Source organism: Sinocyclocheilus rhinocerous, unplaced genomic scaffold (assembly GCF_001515625.1).
Source record: "Sinocyclocheilus rhinocerous isolate Xijiao unplaced genomic scaffold, SAMN03320098_v1.1 scaffold831, whole genome shotgun sequence".
Classification (NCBI taxonomy): Eukaryota; Metazoa; Chordata; class Actinopteri; order Cypriniformes; family Cyprinidae; genus Sinocyclocheilus; species Sinocyclocheilus rhinocerous.
This window is the reverse complement of record NW_015641020.1, coordinates 81,443-104,832: the sequence shown is the minus strand read 5'-3', so window position 1 is coordinate 104,832 and position 23,390 is coordinate 81,443. Positions and strand designations below refer to the sequence as shown.

The 23,390-nt window shown below is 37.9% G+C and overlaps 3 protein-coding genes and 1 pseudogene across 6 annotated transcripts in view; 3 read left to right on the top strand and 1 right to left on the bottom strand.

The window, feature by feature from the left end:
• The window catches only part of LOC107753920 (sushi, von Willebrand factor type A, EGF and pentraxin domain-containing protein 1-like), a 100,338-nt gene extending 96,805 nt beyond the window's left edge, over window positions 1-3,533 (top strand). Inside the window, exon 51 of the mRNA XM_016570197.1 lies at window positions 3,523-3,533. The gene's annotated coding sequence lies outside the window, so the exon portion shown is untranslated. The remainder of the gene's footprint in view (window positions 1-3,522) is intronic.
• Window positions 71-3,482, bottom strand: ptgr1.1 (prostaglandin reductase 1, tandem duplicate 1). The gene is made up of 9 exons (XM_016570201.1): window positions 3,348-3,482; window positions 3,048-3,174; window positions 2,923-2,968; window positions 2,672-2,731; window positions 2,038-2,205; window positions 916-1,189; window positions 699-804; window positions 404-522; window positions 71-259 (listed from the first exon to the last, which is right to left on the bottom strand). Exons 2-9 carry the CDS (start codon window positions 3,151-3,153, stop codon window positions 149-151), a joined length of 990 nt encoding a protein of 329 aa, XP_016425687.1. The 5' UTR covers window positions 3,154-3,174; window positions 3,348-3,482; the 3' UTR covers window positions 71-148.
• Window positions 3,534-3,805: 272 nt separating the features above from the next.
• On the top strand, window positions 3,806-9,814 carry LOC107753919 (HAUS augmin-like complex subunit 3). Of its 4 annotated transcripts, none has more exons than XM_016570195.1 (5): window positions 3,806-3,998; window positions 4,589-5,607; window positions 6,312-6,766; window positions 6,881-7,240; window positions 9,548-9,650. In XM_016570195.1, the coding sequence occupies exons 2-5, from the start codon at window positions 4,633-4,635 to the stop codon at window positions 9,558-9,560; spliced, it is 1,803 nt and encodes a 600-aa protein (XP_016425681.1). In that variant the 5' UTR covers window positions 3,806-3,998; window positions 4,589-4,632; the 3' UTR covers window positions 9,561-9,650. The 4 variants fall into 4 exon arrangements, with proteins under 4 accessions (XP_016425681.1, XP_016425677.1, XP_016425679.1 ...); XM_016570191.1 differs by having other exon boundaries at window positions 3,819-3,998; window positions 6,881-7,166; window positions 9,548-9,814; XM_016570193.1 differs by having other exon boundaries at window positions 3,829-3,998; window positions 6,881-7,118; window positions 9,548-9,814.
• Window positions 9,815-11,290: 1,476 nt separating this feature from the next.
• Window positions 11,291-23,390, top strand: part of LOC107753975 (DNA polymerase nu-like) — a 43,540-nt pseudogene continuing 31,440 nt past the window's right edge.

Sequence of the window (23,390 nt, the reverse complement as noted above, 5' to 3'; positions counted from 1 at the left end):
AAATGTGACACTGATTTACAAAAAAACAGACTTTATTTGTAAAACAAAATAATGGACACAACATGAAAATATACAATTATTAATGCAGAATCTATAACAAAAATGGCAAGATTGTTGTTTCATGAGCAAACCACTGAAGTACTTGCCATCAGACTTTAACAATGGCTTTTCCAATGTTTTCTCCCCGCAACATCCCCATGAACGCAGCAGGCATATTTTCAAAGCCAACAGTAACATGTTCTTTACACTTCAGATTTCCCTGTAAACCATCAAATCAAGAGAATCTGCATCATTATCAAAATATGAAACTTACTTAGATGAAGTATAATTGTATTTAGATCAAGCATTGTATAGCATTAAACCAAACTAGCATTTTTCAAGGAAACCAAGCATTCTGATGTACCTCTTGCATCCAGGTCAACATTCGCTTCAGTGACTCGTCATTTTTATGTTCCCACCTGCCCACCAAGAAACCTTCCATTTTCAACTGCTTAAAAATCATTTGCAGGTGTGGATAAGGACCTAAAAAAGACAAACACATATTATCACTGCTGTAAATGGACAAGAGTCTATGTCTACCCAAATCTTCATGTCTGACTAAACAGTTTTCGTATTGTTTATACTGAGGTATTGATTCTATAGCGTAAAGGTCATTCTCTACTGGTTAAAACGAGAACTACATGAGAAGTTAACCAAACCTGTCTGTGGGGTGGTGTCATTGTACAGTGATATTCCTCCACACACAGCAATACGGCCAAATGCCTTCATCTGCAAAATAGCAACACTCGAAAAAGGGCCGCCCACCTGGAAACCAAGCCAAATCAAGATTATGAAGTCTTTTTTTTTTTTAAAGGTATTGTCAACTGAGAGTTAGTTTCATAAATTATTAACCAACTAGTACCAGTCAATTCTTACATTCTCAAAGTAGCAGTCATATCCTTCAGGTGAAGCGTTCTTCAGCGCTTCCTCCAGTGAGGGGACAGTCTTGTAGTTGAAAGCCTGGTCAAAGCCCAACTCTTTCAGGTATGCCACCTTGTCATCACTTCCTGCTGATCCCACAACCTTGCAACCTTTTAGTTTGGCAATTTGACCAGCTACAGAACCAACGGCCCCTGCGGCTGCATTTACCAGTAAGGTTTCTCCCGGTTTGATGGCACAGACCTCCTCCAAACCGTAGAGTGCAGTCAACCTGTGGAGCACAGTTAATGTTACTTATTATATATTCATGTACCGGTATCATTTTATTATTTAAAGTTTATATGTGGTGCCTCAAATAAAATATATTTTGTAAATAACCTGAAAAGGGAAAATTGTCACCCATTCACACCAAGAACGCTAACTATAACCATATTAGCACTCACACCAGTGCACGATAAAGTTCTGTTTTTTTCTAAATGCATGTTGCAGTAATGTCATCTGCCACTTTAAATGCTCATGTGTTTTGAAGCCGGATGGGTTCTGATTGGCTGTCAATGTTTTTATGGTTCATCCAAAAAAACTGACTGAAAGTGATTCCAACAAATTGTTCTTGTGCCGTTGTCATTATAGTTGTGGTTAGAATGATTATTAAAACTTTATACAGTAGTTAGAGTTATCATTATTGTTATCATCCTTGGTTTGAATCAGCTTTTACAGTTACTTAGTTCTTTATCTGCTTGAAAGTCTGACATTCTGTGCTGTTGGATGCTTCCTGTTTAAGCTATGCCTTCTTTGTGTGAACAGTCAGGAAAGAATAACACCATCCATTTGCTATCAGCCAAAAACACTTCTGAGAACATGTTTAAAAGCAAACCAAAACGAAACTCACTAAGCAGAGAACATGTGGGCAACAAATGTTTGTTGCATAAAACCATAATTGAATTGCAACGCACATCTCATTTTCCCAGAACTCAGCCATAACTAGTCACTACGTCAGAGATGATTTGATGTGCTTAAATGAGACATCAGATAATGACTATATCACAGTGGATTAAGCGTTTGACCAAAACCATCTGGAAAAGAAACAATTGTGGGTTCGAAAGAAGCAGTGAGTTTTACCCTGGCATCCCAATGGCTCCAAGGGCATGGGAGAGGGAGACATCCTGAGGCCAGTCATCCAAGATTTTGGTGATATCGCTCCCATCTGACACAGTATGTGTTCTCCAGCCACATCGACTAACCACATGGCAGCCCACAGGAAATGAAGGATTATTACTTTGAATCACCCTATAGTTAAAATATAAGAAGAGACTTTGATTTACAAATTAACGGATCACATTAAGTAGGTAAACAACACGTGGTGAAAGAGGTTTATAAACCATCAACTCCAATATATTTGAATGAGGAGAAGGAGAGACATTGTCTCATTTAAAAAGGGCATCTTCTAAACACGAACATATGTTATTTAACTGGTCTCGTAAAGTATTTGCAGTCTTAAAGTATAAGCATTAAATGCTTTGAACATTCTGCCAGTTCTTGATCGGTCTATTACAAAGTACCCTAACTAACGGTCAGTGACTGTAAATGGGCCACAGATGCTTTTCTTTTGTAATGATGACCAGATTTTTGGAAACTTTCCATTTTCCACTGATCAGAAAGTCATGGTTTCTTTCGAAATGTTGAGAAAAGAGACTGAACAAATTGAAGCTAGTCAGTTGCAGCTGTTATGGGACAGAATGGCTATTTCTCTTACTTGGCAACTTGAGTTCCGATCATCACATCTCCTGCTTGCATTCGAACACGGCTGAATGGACTAGAAGAAATTAAATAGATAGGAAACTTGGAATTGTATATTTAGGGGAAAGTAGTAGTAATACATAAAACGATTCATAACAAACAAAACAAGGAGTAATTTTCAAACATGCAGAATCAGTATGACTTACTGTCAAAAGAACATTAAATGCAAATGTTAGTGCACCTGTTCAATACAGCTTTGTCACTCACCGCATGTAAGGGTCCACACTAAGGAACACTGCCTCCAGAAGAACCTCTGAAGAACAAGAATAAATGCCACTTGGTATGAAATAGAGTAAATATTGGAAAAAATATGACATTTGAGGATCACAAACCTCCATCTCTGGGCTCAGAGAGCTGCTCTAGTTTCAGCTCAAAGTCGGTGTCTTTAGGAAAGCCCTCAAAGTGCTGCTTCAGGATCCAGGTTTTGGCTTGAACCATGACTCTCTTTGTTGAAAGCAACTGTAAAAATAAACGAAAATAATTTTTTCATACATGTGCAACCTTCAAAACTACAGACTGTTGCACGAAACGCAGATGATTAGCTCACAAAACACATCAGCAGTAAAAAAGTAACGGTCCGAACAGTATGTGGTAACCATAATAATTGAACACGAATTTCCTAGTATACATACCCGTTAATACACAAATTCCCTGTTCCTGTACTTGCTGCTGTTGCGCACAGTAGAGAACTTGTTTAAGGCCCTCCCACCGTCTTCTTCTTCTTCTTCTTCTTCTTCTTCTTCTTAGTTTTATGGCGAGTTGCAATCTTTGCGCATATCGCCACCTACTGTGCTATTGTGCAATCAGGATTTTCTTTTATTATATTAGTTGTTCTGTCTCAACTCTGAAGCCATCAAGAGTCCAGGTATCGGTTGGCGCTGCGTGTTCAGCTCTTCCGTCCTCCACACTGAACCCCTTAGACTCCAAACCGAACCCTCCCACCGTCCATATACTGCTACATTCTTGGCTGAATCTTAATCAGGTGACATTTTGTATCTATCTGATTGGCCGACTCAATTTGTCAATCATTTTCAATGAAGACGCTTCTTAATGTTGTTTTCAGTAAATCCACTTCTATATATGTTTATACAGTTTTAAGCTGTATTATAATATCATTCCATCTTCTGTGGCAAAAAAAATAAAAAATAAAATAAAAATAGGCTTTTGAAATAATATATTTGTCGAGGAACCACCCCACGTCATGTGACGAAACCAAGCGCGGGCATTTCGGAAGTGGTAATCGAGACAGACTGCAATACATCAAAAGGGTTCTGGTTTTTAAGGTATGGATGTTTACTATATACTGCTTTATGAAATATATATCATTGTCAGTTTTTGAAAAAAAAAATATGGCAAATGTATTATCGTTTGTACTCGGTAAACCAGTAAAGCAAGCCAATTTAGCTTAATGCAAACGTTTAACGGTAACGTAACTTGTTTTTAACGGCTCTTGAAATTCAAAATATATTGCTATTCATCTGTCATACTGAAGGTAAAGCTAAAGCCGCTTTGACTTTAGCTAGCCTATCTTTGAGGTATTGGTCATGACCGAGTCGTGTCTGAAAGTGAAACTGCTGCGATGGGTCTTGTACAGTCCATTTTTTCTTTCTTGAGAATTATTATATTTTGAATATCTCTATATTTATACGTGTGTTTTGTGAGTGTGTATGTTTGGTTATGGGTCAGTAAGATTATAGTTAGAATGGTTTCTGAAGGATGTGACAAACTTTTGAATGGTAATGTGTGTGTGTGTGTGTTTTCCTATTTGCACACAGTACAGTAACATGCAACATTCACCTCAGTAGGTCCTTCACTTTGTAAATACATAGAATAAGTCGGGCTTGTTATAATGTCTTTTGACCATCTGCTTTAGGATAAGGAATATCTGAAGTGTGAGCCAAGCTGACATAAGCAGCCATGCTGGATGGGGCTCAGTTTGTTGAGGTGTTGTCACGGTTGGGTTACCCACGGGCGTCTGTGCTGAAAGGTTCCGAGTTTGACTGGTTATTTGACACAGCACCAGATAACCTGCACCTTTTACGTGTCGTCTGCAACCGCCTGAACCGCAGCAATGTTCTAACGCCAGAAGAATTGCAAGCGTACAAGGCACTCCAGGAGTCCGGGAAGCCCATGTTGGATGAGGTGACACTGGCTGAGCTGCTTAAAACCTGTTTGCCCGTAGATGGAGGTGTAGTGTCACAGGGCTGTTCTGCGCTGTGTGGAGGGGGAAATGTAACAATGGAGGACCTCGAAACAGAACTTCAAGCTCTCCGCAAGGAAAAGCAGCTAAAACAATGCAGACTCAATAAGCTGCAGATGTTGGCTACCAACTGGGGTGCAAACTCCTCTGCATCCCAAACACTGCTGCAGGAAGGAGGCTCTACAGTAAAGGATGCCAACTCTGCCTTGGCAGCTGAAAATGCATACACCAACTCCGCTGTGGAGAACCTGTCAAAAGAGACCACCAAACTGGCTGGCTTTTTCCAAACTGACCCTCATTACCTAAGAAGTAAAGATGGAGCTGCGCCACCATTAGTTGCTCAACCAGGGACTCCAGTGCTCCTCTCTCAGTTGTCTCTAGAGCCTTTTCTCCAGCAACAGGAGCAATTCACCAAAGTGTTGACTGCCTACACTCAGCGTCAGTTCTTTCAGGGCATCTCAAACTTGGAGACCTCCACATCCAATCGCTGCCAGCTGACTAATCTGAGCTGTTGCAGTGAGCACGAGGAAGAAGAGGATGAGGGACTAGTGGAGCTCAGGAAGAAAGAGATGGCACAACTGCAGTGGGCATATATAGTGGCACAGTATCAGCTGGTGAAAGAGAGGGCAAAGGAGCATGGCGACAAGGCAGCAAAAGAGTGGCTCATCCAGCGACTAAACAGCAGCACAGAGGTGAATATTAATTAAAATTATAGTTTCCATGATTGGTTTATAAATGCCTATACAGTGCTATTCAAAACATTTTAAGAGTAATATATTATTGTTTGTTTCTTATTAACATGGTTAACATTTATGGCAAGTTTAAAATATATTACAATATAAAACTTTAATAATATTATAATATAATAATATTTCACCATATTACTGTTCACTGTATTTTGATCAAATAAATCCAGCCTTGCTGAGCGTAACAAACTTTCAAAAAAATTTACAAATCTTACCAACCCCAAAATTTTGAACAGTAGTGTACACTGAGTTTTAGTGATTTAGTAAAATAATTTGTTCAATAAAAGAAAAAACTATTTAAAAAGCTTCTCAATCTCAGGTCATATTTCCAACCTAAGTAAGAGCTATTCTATTCTTGCCATTATTATGCCTGAAATGCACTGTTACTTGTAAAACTGCTACAGATATGTATCTTTAAACTGTAGTTATTCATCAGCACTGTGCTGTTACTTTAAATTTGTATGTGTGAAACAGCATTTTAACCCTGTTTTACTCCAACATGTGCCAAGGCAAATTTGTATGTAGATAAACACACTGCAAGGAGAATAAACTTTGTGTGTCTGGCTTTTTTTAATTATAAAATCGAGGAAATATTTTCTGTCCCTTGTACTGAGTATGCCTCTAAATGTTTCATTCTCTTCCTCTCGTAGTCTCTGTGCTACTCACAGGTGATCAGGCTTGAGCCTGATCTACGCTCTGAGATCCTCTCAATTCAGTCTGAAATTCAGTCCCTTATGTTAGACCCAGTCCGCTCTGCTTTACGAGACTGTGCCTGCCTCCTTAACATCCCCGTGGTGCGTGGTGACCTCGCTCTTCAGTTAGCCAGGCAAAATTACTACACCTCCAAGCAAACCGAAGTTCGTGACCAGCTTCTCCGTCAGAAGGCCTTTTTCGAACTTGTGCGTCTGGCCCAGGATGCAGAGCTCCTTATGGGGAAGAGGGTGATGAAGCAGCTTGATGAAATACTGAAGAAGCTGGAGGGGGCAGCAGAAGCTGCTGCTCAGAGAGAAAACATTCTGACACAACCTCACTTAACTCAAGTGCCTTACCTTGGTTCTAATGCTAAACAACAGGTCATCAGCTCCAAGGACACAGCCTTTAGCAGGTAATCCACCGTGAGTGGAGAGAAGTTTAACTTACAGTTTTTTACTTTGAAATGCAGGTTGAGTTTGTAAGACTATATCTTCATATCTATATTTTCTATATGTTAATCCCTCAGGTTGCTGCAGATGCTTGAGTTAGTTAAGACCCCCACGGAGAGAGAGGATCCATTCCAAACCTATGGTAGGCTGGAAACGGCGGCCTTTAAACTGCAGGAGGATTTGGTCACTGTACAAGAGGCTTTGGATGGGGCCAGACGAGAGCAAGCCTATACTGGAGCTCGGTTAGAAAGTGACCGAGATGCGCTCGACCAAGTGGCATACTCAGACATTGTGCAGCCTCTTCTGAGGCCGCAGGTATGTGCTATAGCCACACCTGCACTGGAGCTCTGCCCTCATGCACAGGTATGTCTTTCTGTTCTTTTTTTTCTCAACCTCACCATCATTTTCAACGTCATCCCTTGTGAATCCCAAGAAACGTGAGCAGATTAATCATCATATTCTTGACTTATAAAAAGCATGCACCTCTCAGTGGTTGGTCGTAATTGTTGGGTGGTGGGTTTTTCTGTGTTTTTATGCACTGTGTTTTATATTTATTTGCTGTATTAAGATTATGGGCCAGAATAACTAAACATGGCGAATTAGCGTGAGACAGCAAACAAATTAAAGTGCCGGTGGGAGTGAACATGTTTGCAGGTGATCTACTGACACTGTTCAAATGAAAGAACACGAACACAGCTTGCTCATATCCATAATGACCAACGCAATTTACCAAGAGTGGCACAAATACAGGAGCATATTGAGCATAATGGTTAAGACATGCCTTTTTGGATGTTAAATAAAGTACCATTTTCTGCAAACCTCTGTTCATTTAAATACTGTCTCCTCCCATAAATTTTGTGTCTGAAGGGGAAACACTTACAAATGCATATGCAATAAGGTTAGCTGCCAATATAACTGTCCATGTCTTTTCATTGCTGTACATACTGACAGTAGGTTTTTTGTTCTTGTTGTTGTTTTTAAATGTCAAAAGAGGGTTTGCACTGACACAAGCTGTTAGTGTGTATATATAGGTTTAAAATTGTCTATGGCTTCTGTTTTCTTTCCTGTCACTGCAACACCTGTCTGTGAAACACAAATGATTGGACTGTGATATTTCTAGTCCTCTGAAAACACTGTTCTGCTGACACCCATGAAAAGCCTTTTAACAAAGTTAATCTAGAATAAGTTTTATTAAAAATTGGCTAGGTTTTTTAGTTTGATCTATTTTTATATTTTAACCTGGATTCGCCATGAAAATAGTCATAGAAACTGGGATGACATTAAAAACAAACACAAAATTCTTTGCAACGCGTTAGATGTTTCTTTTCTTCCCTTCTCAATGTAATGCAGAATTTAAATGTATTTATGATAATCCTATTGCAGTCAATTAAATCAATTCTATTTATCAGTTGTATTTGTACACATACTGGTAAAAAATGTATTGCCTGAATGCACTGTAAGTCGCTTTGGATAAAAGCGTCTGCTAAATGCATAAATTATTATTAATTATTAAATTATTTGTTGTTCACCTCTGTACTTGTGTGCACAGAAAGTGATCAATGTTAATGAGGAGTTCATGTGATTGGGATATGTGTATTTCCTTAACAGATTTCTTATCAAGCAGACCGTGGACCATTGCAAGTTGTATTCTATTTAAAGTATTAGTTCACCCGAAAATGAAAATTCTGTCATTAATTACTCACCCTCGTGTCGTTCCAAACCCGTAAGACCTTCGTTCATATTCGGAACACAAATGAAGATATTTGATTAAATCCGAGAGCTTTTTGACCCTGCATTGACAGCAACACAACTGAAATGTTTTATGACCCAGAAAGGTAGTAAGGATATCGTTAAAATAGTCCATGTGACTATTCACTATGACTATATATGGTTCAACCGTAATGTTATGAAGCAACGAGAATACTTTTTGTGTGCAAAGAAAACAAAAATAACAACTTTATTTCTGTGTTGCATTCACGAGAGTACAAGGCGCAGCGCATCTGGGTTTTGCGTCAGAACACCGGCTCCTGGGTCAGCAGCATCATCACATGCATGCATCGTGGTACTCTCGTGAATGCGTATCGACTGACACGGAAGAGAAGAAATTGTTGAATAAAGTTATTTTTGTTTTCTTTGCGCACAAAGTATTCTTGTAGCTTCATAACATTACAGTTATGAAGTTACTGTTCCGGGTGTGTGTTCACGGTGTGTGTGTGTTCACTGCTGTGTGTGTGCACTTTGGATGGGTTAAATGCAGAGCACTAATTCCAAGTGTGGGTCACCATACTTGGCCACATGTCACGTCACTTTCACTTTTTTAAACCACTGATGTCACATGGATTTTATCGATGTCCTTACTACCTTTCTGGGCCGTAAAATGTTTCAGTTGCGTTGCTGTCTATGCAGGGCCAGAAAGCTCTCGGATTTAATCAAAAATATCTTAATTTGTGTTCCGCACATGAACGAAGGTCATACGGGTTTGGAACGACATGAGGGTGAGTAATTAATGACAGAATTTTCATTTTTGGGTGAACTAACCCTTTAACTCCGTTTAGTTTTTTCTCTCTTTCTCTGTTTCCTGCTCTTTGTCTCACCTTCTCAAACTCTTTTCCACTGTATATACACTGTCATGCACATGCCATTTCCCTTTGACTTTTACTATGCCTGTCATGCTTTGTTTTTCTCTGTACTTGACACATCCTGTTCTGTGTCTGACTTTTTCCCCACCCACTCTCTCTGTTTAGGAGCTCACAATAGTTCTAGATGAGTTGGAGGTCAAGCAGAAGGCCTTGTACACATCTCTTCAGGACATAGTTGGGGACTTGAAGGCCAAACGAGGGAGGCTTGAACGCAGTGCTACCCTGAGGAGAGAGAGGGAACTGTATGTTTATTTCCATCTGGATCCAAGATTGCTCAGCAGGGCAGTGAGAGATATAGAGGCTCAAGCAGGGGTTATGTAGAATCAGAATGTAGACAGATTTCCTTTGTCTACTCCAGCCAACAATACAGAGGTCCCTGCTGCAAAAAAATTAATGTTATATGCAGATATGGACATGGACCATTGTTGTTTCTGTTATGGATCTCCTTAGATCTGATATACTCATTTTATTATTGTTTATTTTGCTATCTGCTAAAAGTTAATGTTCTTTAGATATGTCAAATTTGTATTTAGTTCCTACAGTTTCACATCATTTTGCAGTTGTACTTAAACAAATGTGCTGCTCCTTGTATAAATCATGTTTTTTGGTTGATTAACAGTTGTATCTTTGTGAATAAACATAATTTGTAATCTCAATGTTTGAGCAAATCTTTGTGCGAGTGTGTGTTTTTCAAACTTTTTATAAATGCAGTTTGATTCTTTGCTTCAATGAATTTATGATTTTCATCTCATGAAAGAAGGCCACCTGAGAAACACCAGCCGACTACGTGTATTATCTTTTTATAGATCTGAGTTGACTGACAGACATTGGAACAATAGATTTCCACTCAAATATTGTGTGGTGGAAGAGTATGACAACAGCCAATTGTTGTGATGCATGTGCACGTTTGCTCCCTTTGATGTCAGATTTGAATCTAGCACCTTCTGCTTAGATTGCACTGCTATTTTTCTGCATGTGTGTCAAGACAGACTAGGAGATCAGCAAATGAGATGGAGAGCTACCTTTGCAGCAGTCTGAATGCAGCACCTCTCTCTGCAGCTGCGCAGAGCGTCATAGCAGCACTTCGGGTCCAGTATGTGCACAGAACAGGCAGAAACAAAGTCAGTGAGTCAGAAACAGAACATTCTAACAGTATTATTAACTTGAGGTTAGTTATTTTATTGGCTATGCATTTTATTGGTTATTAACAGGCAAGTTCAAACTTTTGAGCTAGGCTTGGTGACTTTGATAGACTAGTTCTCAAACAGGTGTTAAAAACTGTCTAAATGTATTTCTGTCTGAGGAAATCTTTAACTTATTAACAATTACAGCCTCATCTGGTAGAGGGTTCAGCCTGTCTCAGCAGCAAGGCAGATGAAACAAATCAAGATTTGTGTGCAGGGAAAAGCAGGTGAGTGATACCTAGAAATTATACTTTTACACCGCACATATATTGAGCCAACGATAATTTATACATTATTTCTGTAACTACAAATAAAGTAATTGTTCATTTGACTTTTTGAAATTTTAAAAATGCTGTTTAAGTACAGTACATAGATTAGTCCTAGTATTGAACAAGTTTACTTTGATATTATCTTTTTTCTGATCATTTTATCTTCTGTTTTATGTCTTTCTCTCTTTAGAGACCTGTATTATAATAATCTGGTGGAAGATTCAAACCACTTAAAGTTAAAGGATGTGACCAGTAATGAGAGGTTTGCACTGTACTATGCTGGTGGTGATATAAAGCCCAATGTCCAGTCTTATGTACCGGTATCGCAGGGAGAAGACAGGTTACATATGTTCCACTTAAATAGCATGGGGAGCCCTCAGGTTAGATCAGGTGTTATGGCAGAAGCAGAGATCCATAGACCGACCTTCAATAAGAGGAGGTGGATTCAACCAGCAAGCCCCACTGAAAAAGACCCAGTAGGTTGTGATCAACATGAGGCTCCTCCAGTAAAGAAGCTCAGCTTTGGGCAGCTTACATTGCCTACTAACAACTGTCAACCAGTATCTGGAGAAGAAAAGAGGATTGATATTGTGGGCAAGCAGAGTAGGACTGGACAGATAGCTCCGTTTTGTAGATGTCGATCGTGGTTGACAACGAAAGATGACCGTGATTCTGTTTTTGAAGATAAGCTGACCAAGCTGTGTTCATACAAGTGCAGCATAGTAATCATATGTCTAATTTAGAGAAACCAGCATGTAAGTTTGAGCATCTGGAGAGCAGCCATTGCTGGCAAAATAGCAGAAACTCTGAATTGTCAGTTCCAGTCAAATGCTGTCTACATGCCGAAATATGTGGAAGCATTTCTGTCCTTGAATGTGTGCAAGATACAACTGTTAGGTCAGGTGAAATACTGGACTCAGTGAAGGAAAAAGAAGACAGTGGCTCTGAAAGAAGCGAGATTACCAAGAGCAGAACTAGTAAGTACAGTGCTTGATGGACAGTACAAATACATATTTAAAAAAAATCTTTGTATTGCAGCCCTACCAAATGTCACATGATTTCTCATGCAAGATGTTCTCCCAGTGTGTCTGCTTTACCTAGGCTGATAATGTCTGATTTGCAAACAATTTGTTCTTGTAAACCAGTTCTTTGTTAAACCAACCAAGTCATATCAAGATAATTATTCATCATTTCACTGGTGGTGGTTGAGGAGAGACCCCCCACATGATTGTAAAGCGCTTTGGGTGTACAGCAATACACAATAAAGCGCTATATAAATGCATCATTCATTCATTCATTTACAAAATGCTGTTTAAAATGGTTTTAAATGGCATATAGTACACAGCAGGACATGTCAGGTACAAGCTAATGATACAACTAATAGACAGTACCCTCTAGGCAGAAATAAGCTTGGTAAGGTTTGATGACACACATGCATCCACATGCCAGTCACAATGCTGAGACATTATTCACTCTTATCATCCAGGTTCTCCCCAGCCAGATGAGAATACAATCCTGATGCCTGTTGGAGAGAGAGATGTTAAGGCGGAGTCCACAGTGCACCCCACCAGTGGTGGACTGCAGCACAACATCCAGCCCCACACTCAGGTAATGTACTGACTCAGTCCTGGATGCCTTGTGTCATCAGAGATGTTTTTGTCTGATTTTTCGGATCCCAACATTGATCTTATTTATTCCACTTTGATTTTGTTAATTGAATCAAATTTTTTAGACTTTTGACTTTTGCTAACCATATGGTTAAGAGATGTTGGAGAGGAAGAAATAGGACTGGGAAGCACTAACTACTACACAGCTCTGACATGTCTTTAAGGCCCAATCCCAATTCTACCCCTTAGCCCTTCCCCTTTCCCCTACCCCTCCGTTTCGCGCGTTCACGTGAAGGGGTAGGGGTGTCTCAATTCTCTTTTGGTTGGAGGGGTAGGGGTAGGGGAAGGGCCAGACAGCCCTTCAAATGAAGATTTTTCCGGACCACACTTCAAACGAAGGGGTATGAATTATCTCAGCGTAAACCGGCTTCAGCGGCAACATGGCTGCCCGAGAGAACTTTTTTTTTTTTTTTGTCATTTCAGTTAATACATTTTTTTAAACATCCTGACCTTTTTAAGCTGCAAAGAACTTTTCTTCTACAAGGTGTATTCTGTGTGAAACTGTTGGTAAGAAAATAGAGCACAGGTAAAAATTGGTCTTTAAGGGATCAGTTATGAGTGTCTCTCTGTACTCCGATGGCTCAGAGTGGTGTTATTAACAGCACTACATTACATTGTGGGAATGAAGATGAAGCATCAGTCTGCATTTATGTAAAAAAAAAAAAATTTAGTTTTCTTTGTCCAGAGAAGAAAAAACACAAAACTTTAAACATCCTGACCTTTTTAAGCTGCAAAGAACTTTTCTTCTACAAGGTGTATTCTGTGTGAAACTGTTGGTAAGAAAATAGAGCACAGGTAAAAATTGGTCTTTAAGGGATCAGTTATGAGTGTCTCTCTGTACTCCGATGGCTCAGAGTGGTGTTATTAACAGCACTACATTACATTGTGGGAATGAAGATGAAGCATCAGTCTGCATTTATGTAAAAAAAAAAAATTTAGTTTTCTTTGTCCAGAGAAGAAAAAACACAAAACTTCCCCAGGGTTCTAAAGTACAGAGCATCAGAGTGATGAGGAGAACAAGTACTGACAATGTACTAAGCACACACACTCACACACACATACAATTCAAAGGACAGCATCCTTTCACCTGCTTACGGACTTATCTAGACAAAGAACACTAAATTCTAGATGTTCTAAAAACAGCATGAACATAAAAAAGCCTCAGTTATCTGTTGATCAGTTATCTAGTGTGCAAGAATGTTTTGACCTTGAATGCTTGGTGTAGTTTTATTTGAACTCCTTTCAAGGTGAAACAGCCTATTAATGAATAATGGAAGTCTCTTACTGCAGATGTCTGTTACATAAAGAATCCCAGGGGTCGTTCAGAGGTTGAGAAGTACCAGATGAAGTCTTGTCCTAGCAGTGGTAAAAGTGTGGGTGCATCATCAGCCTGAAAACTGCTTTAGAGAGCTTTAGTAGTGACAGCCTGGGAACTGTGTACATAATCTCTTACTGAAGCTTTTTGTTTTAAGCTGATTTGTCTGCCACTGACAGCCACACTCCAAATAGGAGGGCTGTGTGTGGATGGCTGTCTGGTGCTGATTTAAGCTTTCTGAAGTTATGAAATTGGCTTTATTTGAATTATGTTTAAATATTTTCTTCACATGTGAATTAGAGCTAATTTGAACTCAAATGTCCTCTTCTTTAACTCTACTTGCATTTTTTTAACTCACACAGGCTGGTGAGATGAAATTATTTCCAAAGCATACAGGGAAATGGGAATCCTCTGGACCGACACAAGAAGCTCCTAAGATCACTTCATCACAGGAGTTGCGCAAAAAGACACTCAGAGCCCTGAGGTTCCCCTCACAGCTCTTCCACAAGGCAAAAGTAAAGGGCTCAATAAAGCTCCTAAAACCAAAACCTCCACAGCCTGACGTCAAGAAGCAGAGACATCCTCTCAGACCCCAGAAAGAATTAAAGAGTCAAGGATGCAATAAACCAAATCGCTCCAAACCCCCCAAGCTCTCTGATCCATGTCTGTCAGGATCCAAACGAAGCTATGAAATGCCTTCAGAAGCAGACAGAAAAGAAGATGTAACAACAGCAACCACTAGAGGGGCCTTTAGTTTGACCTCTGACCCCAGACTGTGTGACACAGGCCGTCTCTCACAAGAGGAGAGAGAGTGTTTGTTTGAGGAGGCTGGAAAAGTGAATGCATTTGTTGTTACCATGGTATACCAAGACGGCCCCATACAACTAGACCCAGAGCAGGTGTGATTACAGAGTCACTAGATGATATTCATCGAACTAAACTATTAAGCTTTGGTTTTACTACAAATTTTGGTAGATCTACACTACTGTTCAAAAGTTTGGGCTCAGTGGGGCGCATTGTTGATCAAAAATAGTTACAAAATACTTCTATTTATAATAATTAGAACATTCTATTTACCAAATACTCCTGAAAAAATGTATCACAGTTTCCATGAAAAACACGAATTAAATTAATAATAACTTTTCAACATTGTTGAAAATTAACATCAAATCAGCATATTAGAATGATTTCTGAAAGGATAATGGCTGAAAACACTGAAGGGTAATGGCTGCTGAAAATTCACCATCACAGGAATGAATTACGTTTTAAAATATGTTCAAATAGAAAATAATTATTTTAATTGTAATAGTATTTCACAATATTACAGTTTTGCTGTATTTCTAATCAAATAAATGCAACCTGGGTAAGCATGAGACTAGTTTAAAAAAACATTTCTTACGATAGATTTGCTGCAAATTATGCAGCCATACTGAATGTTGTATGAGTGGTACTGAATGTGAGGATTAATGGCTGGAATCTGGATATATTCAATGTCTCTCCTAAAGAGGCTGTGCCCTGCAGTGTGTGGCCTGCTGGTTCTGCTGAAGAGGAATTTGGATTCAGAGGGACCACAGGACAGACCATCAGAGAGGGTGCTGTACTTTAGACTATAGAGCAGGCACCAGCCTGGGCCCAACAAGACTTGACACAAAAGCAGGATGTCTTTTCCAGGTATGTTTGTATTTGGAGAGGAAACGAGAAAGAGACAGAGGGGTATTTGCGTTTAACTACTCCTCATTGTGTCCTTGCTGTTTTTCTGTCACAGATGGCTAGTAGCATTTATTATTAGTTTTTCTTTAAAGGGATACTGTTACAGATGGAATGTGGAATTGTATGTAGGTGAGCACATTTGTGGATGCTGTAGGTTGTGTTTAGTGTGTTTTTCTGTGTATCTGTATGTCTGTGTGTCCTTAGAGAGATTCTCAAGAAGATGTGTGACACAAAGCCGTTTGTGTGTTTTAAAGCTAAAGACCTGCTTCGCACAGCACTGAAACACTTTAGCAAAGACTTGAGCTGGAAACAAGGTGGCGCATACATAAAGTTCCTTTAACTCCGACTATTTAGACAGTTACCATGTTATATAGAGTAGGATTCAAAAGTCTAAGACCACGTAAAAAAATTTTTTTTTTTTTTTTTTTACAGAAAATAAACAATGGTTTAGGACTAATAATTAAATTAAAACTGCAAAAAGTTGATTTGAAAAATGTGAAAATTATATACTATATTCTAACATAAATATTCTATTTGCTGTTTCTAAGTCATTGATTAAACAAGTAAATTTGTGATATTTTTCTTGTTAACTCGTATAGACTTGTATAGTATAAACTTATAAGTCAAATGGTCCTGCTTTTATTAAAGCCCACAAGACGATCTTAAATTCATGCTTAAAATCATATATTCCCAAAAGAGGGAAATACTGTTTAAATATAGACATTACCATTAAATATAGGCTTGCATCTAAGTGTTAAAATGTGGGAACAGTGGTAATGTGTTTTTTTTATGTAGTGTTGGGGTGTGAAGTGATGGATCCTCAGATTACAACATGGTTGTTAGATCCTTCTGACTCTGCATCCTGCTTTCAGACCCTGCTTTCCAAGCACTACACACATCCAGTTACATCCACATCACTGCAGCCTGTGCTTGGGCAAGTTAAGGTCAGATATACACATCTGATTCAACAAGTGGTGATCAGAAAAAGACCCCAGCAGTGTCTAATTTTTGACTTGGAAATTACACTTTTACAGTGGCTTTGTCCCTCTCTTTACTGCTTTATCAGGTGACTCAAGTGATCTCAAACTTGTCTCTCCTATACAATCTAATGATGGAACTGCATAACAAGCTTCAGGTAATTTAAAATTAATCTTTTCTAAATAAAGCATAATGTACACTGTTTCTCAGTTTTCTCTCATGCTCTCAATTTTCCGTCTCTTTGTCTATAGACTCAGGGGCTGTGGCAGCTCTATTCTGCCGTAGAACAAAAGATGATTCCAATTCTGGCAGGTCTGAGCAAACAGATTGTAGAGATTAAAAAAAGTGACCAATTTAACTCAGAATTGCATCATACTGCATTTCCCTGATCTATTAATTTCCTGGTATAATCGTAAGTTTATTTCCATTTTTAGTTGAAACAATTTCTTTTTGACTGTATATGGCTTTTTTCCATCGGTGTGTTGCCAAACATGTATATGTTTATTGTGAAATTTTGAAATTGCCACAAATGACACTATCTGAATTTTGTTTCAGATGCAGTCACATGCAGTTTCTTTTTAATCATGTAATTTGTGTGTGAGGCACTGGAATGACACTGAAATAAAATTTATCTAATTCTTTAGTCATGTAATCTATTGAGTAAATTTTCAGTGCAGCATATTCATTCTTTATATCTTTAAATTTACTATCACAGTCTGAAATAAAATGCTATTTAAGAAGAGAGCCATATTTCACTGTCTAATGAATTAGATTTGGTCATGCATTTACAACAAAGCCAATAATTTTGACTTGCTGCATTAACATTGTTCCCTCTTTCTCTCTCTCAGCAATGGAAAGCTATAAAATGCATGTGGACAAGGAGGCCTTGAAAAATACTTCAGAATTGCTGGGGGTAATAGTGTGTGATTTTAAGAATAGTGATTTTCTCAGGTCTATTTTCCCTAAGGGGGAATCGAGGGTATATTGTGTGACCAGATCTACCACTGCTGGCATCTGCTTTCTCAAAAAGAACATTAACATCTCCTCTCATATCTCTTTCCTTCTCTCTCACGAGTGTACATGTATTTTATATGCACATACATATATTGGTTTCTCTTGTGCTTTGTGTATATTTATTTCTTAAACTCCTGCACCCTTCACATTTGCCCCTTTTCTATAATTTTTCTATTTTGTACATCCCTCTCATCCTCCCCCAGTTCTCTCAGAAAAAGGAAGGAATGAATTAAACACTACTGGATTATTCTGGACACCATTTCTGAGCATAATCATAGATGCCCTATGATGCCCTAAAATGTTGTCTATTAGTGTCTATTGGTTTTGTTCTGTCACTAACATGTTGATAGTTAAGTGTAATTATAAATATGTATTACAAACCTCTCTTCTTTTCAGATCTTGTTTAAGAAGCTGCGCTTACATGAACTTTGTGAGAATAGGAAGCTTCAAAAAACAGCAGTCCACATCAGAAACAGAAGTGAGTACACATTTAATGTCCCTATATGTGCAAATGAACATGAGATGGTCCCATGGATGTTTTTTTTTTTTATTGAATTATTGTCAGCACCAACCATAATGCAGTTTGTAATTTAAAAAGTTTGACAATGTATCTAATTTCTCAGATTACCTGTTACACATTATTTAAATTGAAGATAAGCAGGATAAATTAAATGATTCATAGGCTACCAAAGATTTCTTTAACTCATAACCTCTTATTCTTTAACTAAAATTAAAAGTGGAGTGTAACTGCTTTGTTTTTTGGCTTTTTTGCATTCTATTTTAGCTATTACAACTACAGAAGCTGCATCCACTGCCCAAAATCATACTTAAATACAGACAGATTCACAAAATCAAGACTGCATTTGTGGATGGCATTTTGTCTTGTATGAGCAAGGCGAGACTTTCGACATACAGAATTTTAGAAATCAAACCATTCATACTAGGTGGCAGTAAAAAAGTGTCATATTTGATTCATTATTTTGACAATGTTTCTGTGCTCTTTTCAATGAAATATTCTTTTATTCATAACTGTATTCTGATGTATTTGAATAAGCTGTATTCATACTGCTGTGTTTGTGCAAAAAAGAACAGTTTTAACACAAAATTTGATTTTAAAACATGCCTTTATTTATTGTGCTGTTGTATATCGTAAGTCCAACTTACAGTATACTGTATATTTTTATTATAGTAATTTTATATTTAATATTTTATTGTTTAAATATTTTCTCTTTTTATCCAATGTTTTCCATTTATTTATTTAGTTTTTTTAATGTTCTTTATAAATAAATGACTTAAGCTGACACAGTTAATAGATTTAGTCATTGTAAATAGTCGTTGTTTAGTAAATTTTGTGCTTTTTTTCCCCCCTCTGTTTCTCAGACATTCATTTCTTCCACATGGAATCAGACAAGTACAGTGAGTGGCAGACTGTCTGCTAAACATCCTGTGAGTGCTTCTGCTTTGCCCTTTCAACTTTCAGTCATGTGCTTGATTACTATTGATCTGTCCTCCCCTTTTCTCTCCTTCAATTTGCTAGGTATTTTGTCATGCTCTGTTTCTTTCAGACTCATGCACAACACCCACACTCCTACTATTTGTATAAATAAAAGTCCCTCTGAGACTGGGATACTACTCTTTGCTGCCCCATTATGTTGTATAATTCCTCCTTTCTTGCTCTCTCTCTAGTGTTGTGGTGAATCGATAACTAGGTCTGTCTCAGGGTGTAGCATGCACTTGCTGTACGATTTACACTGTTGCAACACCACACTCACACAGAGAGCACTGTCCTCTAATAATGTCTCCTTCCTTCAGATAAATTTCATGAATCCATCATTCTAGTCATTCTTTCTTTAGAATAATTGAGCATGTTATTATTTGTGGCTCCAAGAAATCCCTCACACCTCAGACTCGTCACATACATTTATGAATGATCTGTGTCTCCTTCACGCTGAATTCAGTTAAGTCACCTCTGGTGGTTTGTTCATCTGAGTATTTTAACTGTAATTAAAATTGCATTTAAAAATTCATTTCCACGGATTAGCTAGCATATAAATGAGCGTCATTAGCTGCTAGGACGAATTGAGAAAAATCATCGGCCATTAATTGCAGTCTAGGAAAGATATAGAGCATCCTGAGCGGGTAGCAGTTCAAATGATGCTGAATCATACTGAATAACTGTGATATTAAAGCTGAAATTCACCTGCAATTCCCTGTTCTGCTCAACTTTTTAATACTTCTGTTTCACTGTGTTCCAGTTGGTGAGTTTAGTTTTATATTATGTCATCAAACCAGCAGGCATGCCCCTACCATTTTGCCTTTCATATTTTTCTTTAATTCTTTCCCTTCTCTTACACTTTTTAAAATCCTTCATGAGCAAGACTAAGCCAGAAGCTTTCAGACAATCTGGATTTAAGAAGGATTAGATTCGAAGTTTTTCATAGCTGATTTTTGTGCTATATTCTTTGTATTTTGTGAGCGCTTCAGATGTTAAATGTTAGTAAGGCTTTGTATGTGTGTTTGACTGATTGTGTGTGTACACTGCCATTCAAAAGTTTGTGCTTAGTAATTTTTTTTTAAGAAATTAAACTTTTATTCAGAAAGGATGCATTAAATTGATCAAAAGTAAAGACATTTATAATGTTACAAAAGATTTTGGATTTTCATAAATGCATTTCACAAATGCTGTTCTTTTGAACTTTCTATTCATCAACGAATTTTCAAAAATGTATGATGGCTTCCACAAAAATATAATGCAGCATTGTTTTCAACATAATAATACTAATAATAATAATATGAAATGTTTCTTGAGCACTAATTCAGCATGTTAGAATAATTTCTGAAGGATCATGAAGACTAGAGTAATGGCTGCTGAAAATTCAGCTTTGCCATTACAATAATAAATAATATTTTAAAATATATTAATATAGAAAACAGTTATTTTAAATTGTAATAATATTTCACAATGTTACTGTACTGTTTTACTTTATTTTTGATCAAATAAATGCAGTGAAACTAAGAGACGTCTTTAAAAAAAAAATCTTACTGACCTCAAACTTTTGAACGGTAGCGCGCGCGCGCACGTGCGTGTGTGTGTGTGTGTGTGTGTGCAATGAAATGGAGACTGTTAGGGATAGACAAAGTTGTGTCCACTCAAATAGGTTGTGTAATTTTAATTGCATGTCTAATTCTCCCAATCAGTCAGTGTTTTTTGGATTTTATTTGCCCATTGGAATTTGGGGCGTATTTACAATGTTTTGTGTAATTTGTATAATATAGATTCTGTCCCTGCTATTGGAGAAACTTGAATGCTGTCTTTGCTCTGCAGCAGAGGGGGCAGCTGCCATGTTCTGATATCTTTCTATAACACACACACTCACACTTCTTCCTCACTGTTGCTTTCTTCTCACTCCCCCTTTGTCTTTGAACAAATCTGCCTAGACACAAATAAAGCGGGCTGGCAGAAGCTTTTTTCAGCTTTAATACAAGTTTGCTTAAGGCACAGCTTTTGCGGGCTTTAGAGTCATAACCAAAAAATGAGCTGCCTTTGGATCAGAATCCCCCGAGTGTTCTAGAACAGAACGCTAGACGTCACTTATCCATCCAGAGACATACACAGAGACACCCTTGACAATAACACCAAAGAACAGTAGAATGAGGACCGAAGTCTTTTTCTTCATCTTAATTTCTTTGTCTTCTCGCTGGCTTCATATCAGCTTTTTTATATACTATCCAAAGCCTTCTATCCTGCAATTCACAACAGAGCTAATCTCCTTATATTCGATAAATAATACCTTCAGGATAAATGGTCCTGCGAATCATGTGATGTGCAGAACATTCTTCATTGTTTACTATGTCATTAAAACACTCTCTCAAGGTGTTTTTGAAGTGCAATTAGACAAACTCAAATAAACATGAGAAACAAATTGTCTCCATAATGTAAAGAGTTTCCAGCTTTCATTGGCTGAGTCATTGTTGTGGTAGGTGTTGCTTCAGAGTGATGCATGGCTTTCCTCTAGTCATTTGACTGCACCAAAGCATCAAAGAGCTGTGTATAATAACACTGCTTCAGGGTGTGTGATTCACTGTGAGTGTGAACTGATTAATTAGATTTTGTTCTGACACAGAGAGCAGGCGGGATTACATTTGTGTGTTGGAAAAAGAGATCCCATCAGCTGTTCACCCAGAATGTGTGAGTGTGCATGTGTGATTATATGCACTTGTTGGCGCAGGTCTCAGCAATAAGGATGGCCCGCTGCTCCGTGACCAGTGTGAAAGAGTTTCCGGCCAGTTGACTGGCCAGTGCTGTGTTGCAACTGAAGACTGAAACTTTTAAATGAATTGATCTTGACTATCCTTTGTTATATCTTGCAAACTTAAATGTTTGCAAGAATGTATCTGCTGGATAATCTTGAAAGCATCTAAGAATATGTTGAGGACAACAAACCAATCCTTAAATTTAGTAAACTATTTTTTTTTTTTTACTTTATTTGTTGAGCCCCGTGTCATGTTTTCCCCCCACCTCTCTCTCTCTCTCTCACACACACTCACACACACACACACACACACACACACACGTCTTGAGAATATTCTATACTCAGCACAATACTGTCATCTCTCTTCACTGGCTGCATTATGGATTAGGGAGATCTTTCTGAAGTGCTCTGTCAACATTTCATCAACACTTTGCGTTAAGTTAACTGGAGTCATCTCCTCTATTTGATAAAAGTCCTCTCTAAATTAATTCATGGAATGAATTTCCATGAGCTTTGGCCTTTAAATGAGGTGAGAGTTTTCATATTCATCCATGCATATGTTTTATTTTTAACTTTAATTTGTTTGTTTGTTTTTTACCTCAAAATGTTTAATCAAAATATCATAACTCGATCTTCCAGTTGACTTCTCTGTTGATGTATGCCTAATTATTTAGTCTGCTTAAACCCCTCCTCTTTCCTACAATCCACTACAAACTCACATTCAGATCTGATTTTTAAATGCAATGGCCACATCACAAAATCCAGTCAACAATCGATGAATAGAAGCATGATAATGTACCGTCAATATTTCCATTTCATTGCAATTTTAATGAAACATTTTGGTCCATCACATTTGTGCAATAGAATACATTATAGGCCTAGTTATAGTATAGAATTTTGGCTCTGTTAACTATACAGTGATGCTAATATACATTTTTACATTTTGTTTGTCCAGTTTTTGTTTTTTATTGCACCACCAACCTCATGATTCTCTGTTGGTAAATTTAGGCATTGGACTTTCCTTTAGCTAAAGATCAATTAAATGCTAATTAGCATATTACATCTTTAAAAAAATATATGTATTCGTCGTATTATTTGTGTTGGTGTAAAACCAAATACCAGTTGCCTGTGGAGCAGCTGCAAAGTTACATAATCATTTCTTTAGCTTTAAAAACGTAAAAATCCACCCACCTGATTTTGACAGACCTGCAGGTCCCCTGCGGACAGTGATTTTCACACTGCAGCCATATCTCTGTCTATAAACTGGACTTGATGAGTCACTTCACAAAGAAAAACATCAGGTCTAAAAAAAAATAAAAAATGGGTCAGGTGTTTTATGCATGTGTGTGTACTGTTTGCTTGAACACCAACGTGTTTGTTTATCTTTCCACCTTTATGTTTTCAAGGGGAGCGTGCAACAGGGAATCCTCAACAAAGCCTGACTGACTGCCCTAACAAAGCACTTGTTCTGTTTATCCACTACAAACAAGTGCGCATTCATTGAGCATCGAGCTGAAACAAAAACATCATACAGCAAACTAGCCGTTAGAAGCCAGAG